This window comes from Monopterus albus, unplaced genomic scaffold, assembly GCF_001952655.1.
Source record: "Monopterus albus unplaced genomic scaffold, M_albus_1.0 scaffold60.1, whole genome shotgun sequence".
Lineage (NCBI taxonomy): Eukaryota > Metazoa > Chordata > Actinopteri > Synbranchiformes > Synbranchidae > Monopterus > Monopterus albus.
This window is the reverse complement of record NW_018127940.1, coordinates 1,271,579-1,273,470: the sequence shown is the minus strand read 5'-3', so window position 1 is coordinate 1,273,470 and position 1,892 is coordinate 1,271,579. Positions and strand designations below refer to the sequence as shown.

Here is a 1,892-nt window from a genome sequence, read left to right as displayed (position 1 = left end):
AGCATCCTCCTCCCCCTCCATTCAGGCTATTTTATAAACGCTTATCCTTTAGCCAGTCAAACGGGATGGCTTGAAATCTAAGACTTCCTGTCCTCTGGTGCCTTTTGTACTGCGGTAATTAGCTCTTCATTGGTGTGAAAATAATCTGTCAGAAAATATGTATTATTTTGTAAAAGTAGTTTGTTCATGACTAGTGGTGGAGAGTAACTAAGTACATTTACTCAAGTACTGCCGTTAAGTACAATTTTGAGGCAGCTGTATTTTCAGTTTCTGTTACTTTCTGCTTTGACTTCACTACATTTTTGGGGCAAATATTGTACTTTGTCCTCCACTACTTTTATTTAATAATTTTACTTACTAGTAATGCATCAGTAATTATCATTCAATAATATGATATACAGGAATGTGTGCCATTCTGCATAATGGGTACTTTTACTTTTAGTACTTCAAGTATGTTTTGATGCTAATGCTTTTGTACTTTTATTTAAGTAGAATTTTGAATGCAGGGCCTTTGCTGGTAACTGAGCATTTTGACACTTGCTACTTTTACTTAAGTAAATGATATGAGTACTTATTCCACACCCGTTCATGACTGACTAACTTCATATTACTGCAGTCGCTACTTCTATGCATCAAAACATGGATTACGCAAGTAAAAGAAGACAAAAATTATACCGAAGTAAATAGTTTTTCATCATTACTGAATTATCAGTAATTAATTATCCTTCCAGAATGTCAGCCCAGACTAACATTATCTGAAAATAAATAAAATAAACTGAGATATATTTTAGTCTGCATGATCTTTTTTCACTCAGTCATTCATTTTGATCCATTCAAAGTAAGTAATTATACATTTTGATGTGGTTATAACGAATGGCAACCCATAATCAGTACTTCACACAGCACTACAGGTGAACAATTACTGCCCTCTTGTGGTGAAAAGCGAATGTACAAAAACAAGAGTCAATGGATGTTACAGGAAAGAGGTCCCACTCTAACTGTACTTCCAGGTACCGATGCGATAAATGACACTGTAGGCTACTTGAAAACGTACGACTCTGGTTCTGAAAAGCCCAGTATCTATACATTTAAAAGAATCTTTCATTCATCTATCGTAGGGAAGAAACAATTTGAGAGACACTACTTACTTACTGACCTATATTTTTAACCTGCGTGTAACGTCGCTTGTATAGACGATCTGAAGCGACGTATGTTGTCCTAGCAACCTATAACGTTTGTCCTCCTGGAAATTTTGCATCGAATAACCTATCTGCAGCTCCTTGTTAGCCCGACAAACTTAAACACAAGTGCAGGATTAAGATGAGTCCTCCTGCTGGTTTAACGGCAGTCAACTGATCAGCATATTATATTTGCTGATGACAACACATACAAATGGTCGTGTCGAGCGAAGATGATCGAAAAGCTGAGTTTGACTTGTGATAGACTCTTGTCACACCGGCAGCTCGCATGCTGTCACACTTTTTGTGGTATACCACTGCATGGCAAGGATATGCTGATTTACAATAATATGGACACAGAGCAGAAGGTTTGTCAACAGTTTTGTTTATTATGTACAAAATAAAAATTCCAAGTTTGTTTGTTTGTTTTGTTTTATAGCTGGTCACAGTGTGTCTCCAAGTTTTGGCAAGCTACTATACATAAGCTAGTTTTAAAATGCAAACCACCACGACCAGTATTGTATTATTGTAGGTTTATCATAAAGTTTATATGTTTTTATAGTGTCACTATTATTATGGTTTATATATGTAAGTTAGAGAATTAAAGTAGAAAATAAATAAAACATTTTTAATATTCGTGGTGGCAATCCCTGAACCCGGTGGTGGACACCGGAAGTAAGGGATGCCGTCAAGCTGAAGAAGGAGTCCTTTCGG

At 36.2% G+C, this 1,892-nt stretch overlaps 1 protein-coding gene across 4 annotated transcripts in view; it reads left to right on the top strand.

The window, feature by feature from the left end:
- The first annotated feature begins 1,107 nt into the window (after positions 1-1,107).
- The window catches only part of wdr27 (WD repeat domain 27), a 33,120-nt gene continuing 32,335 nt past the window's right edge, over positions 1,108-1,892 (top strand). For 2 of the 4 annotated variants that reach the window (XM_020603253.1, XM_020603252.1), the window contains exon 1: positions 1,108-1,546. In XM_020603253.1, the coding sequence (XP_020458909.1) occupies positions 1,412-1,546 (135 nt within the window). In that variant the 5' untranslated portion in view covers positions 1,108-1,411. The remainder of the gene's footprint in view (positions 1,547-1,892) is intronic. The other 2 variants (XM_020603254.1, XM_020603251.1) reach the window with 2 other exon arrangements.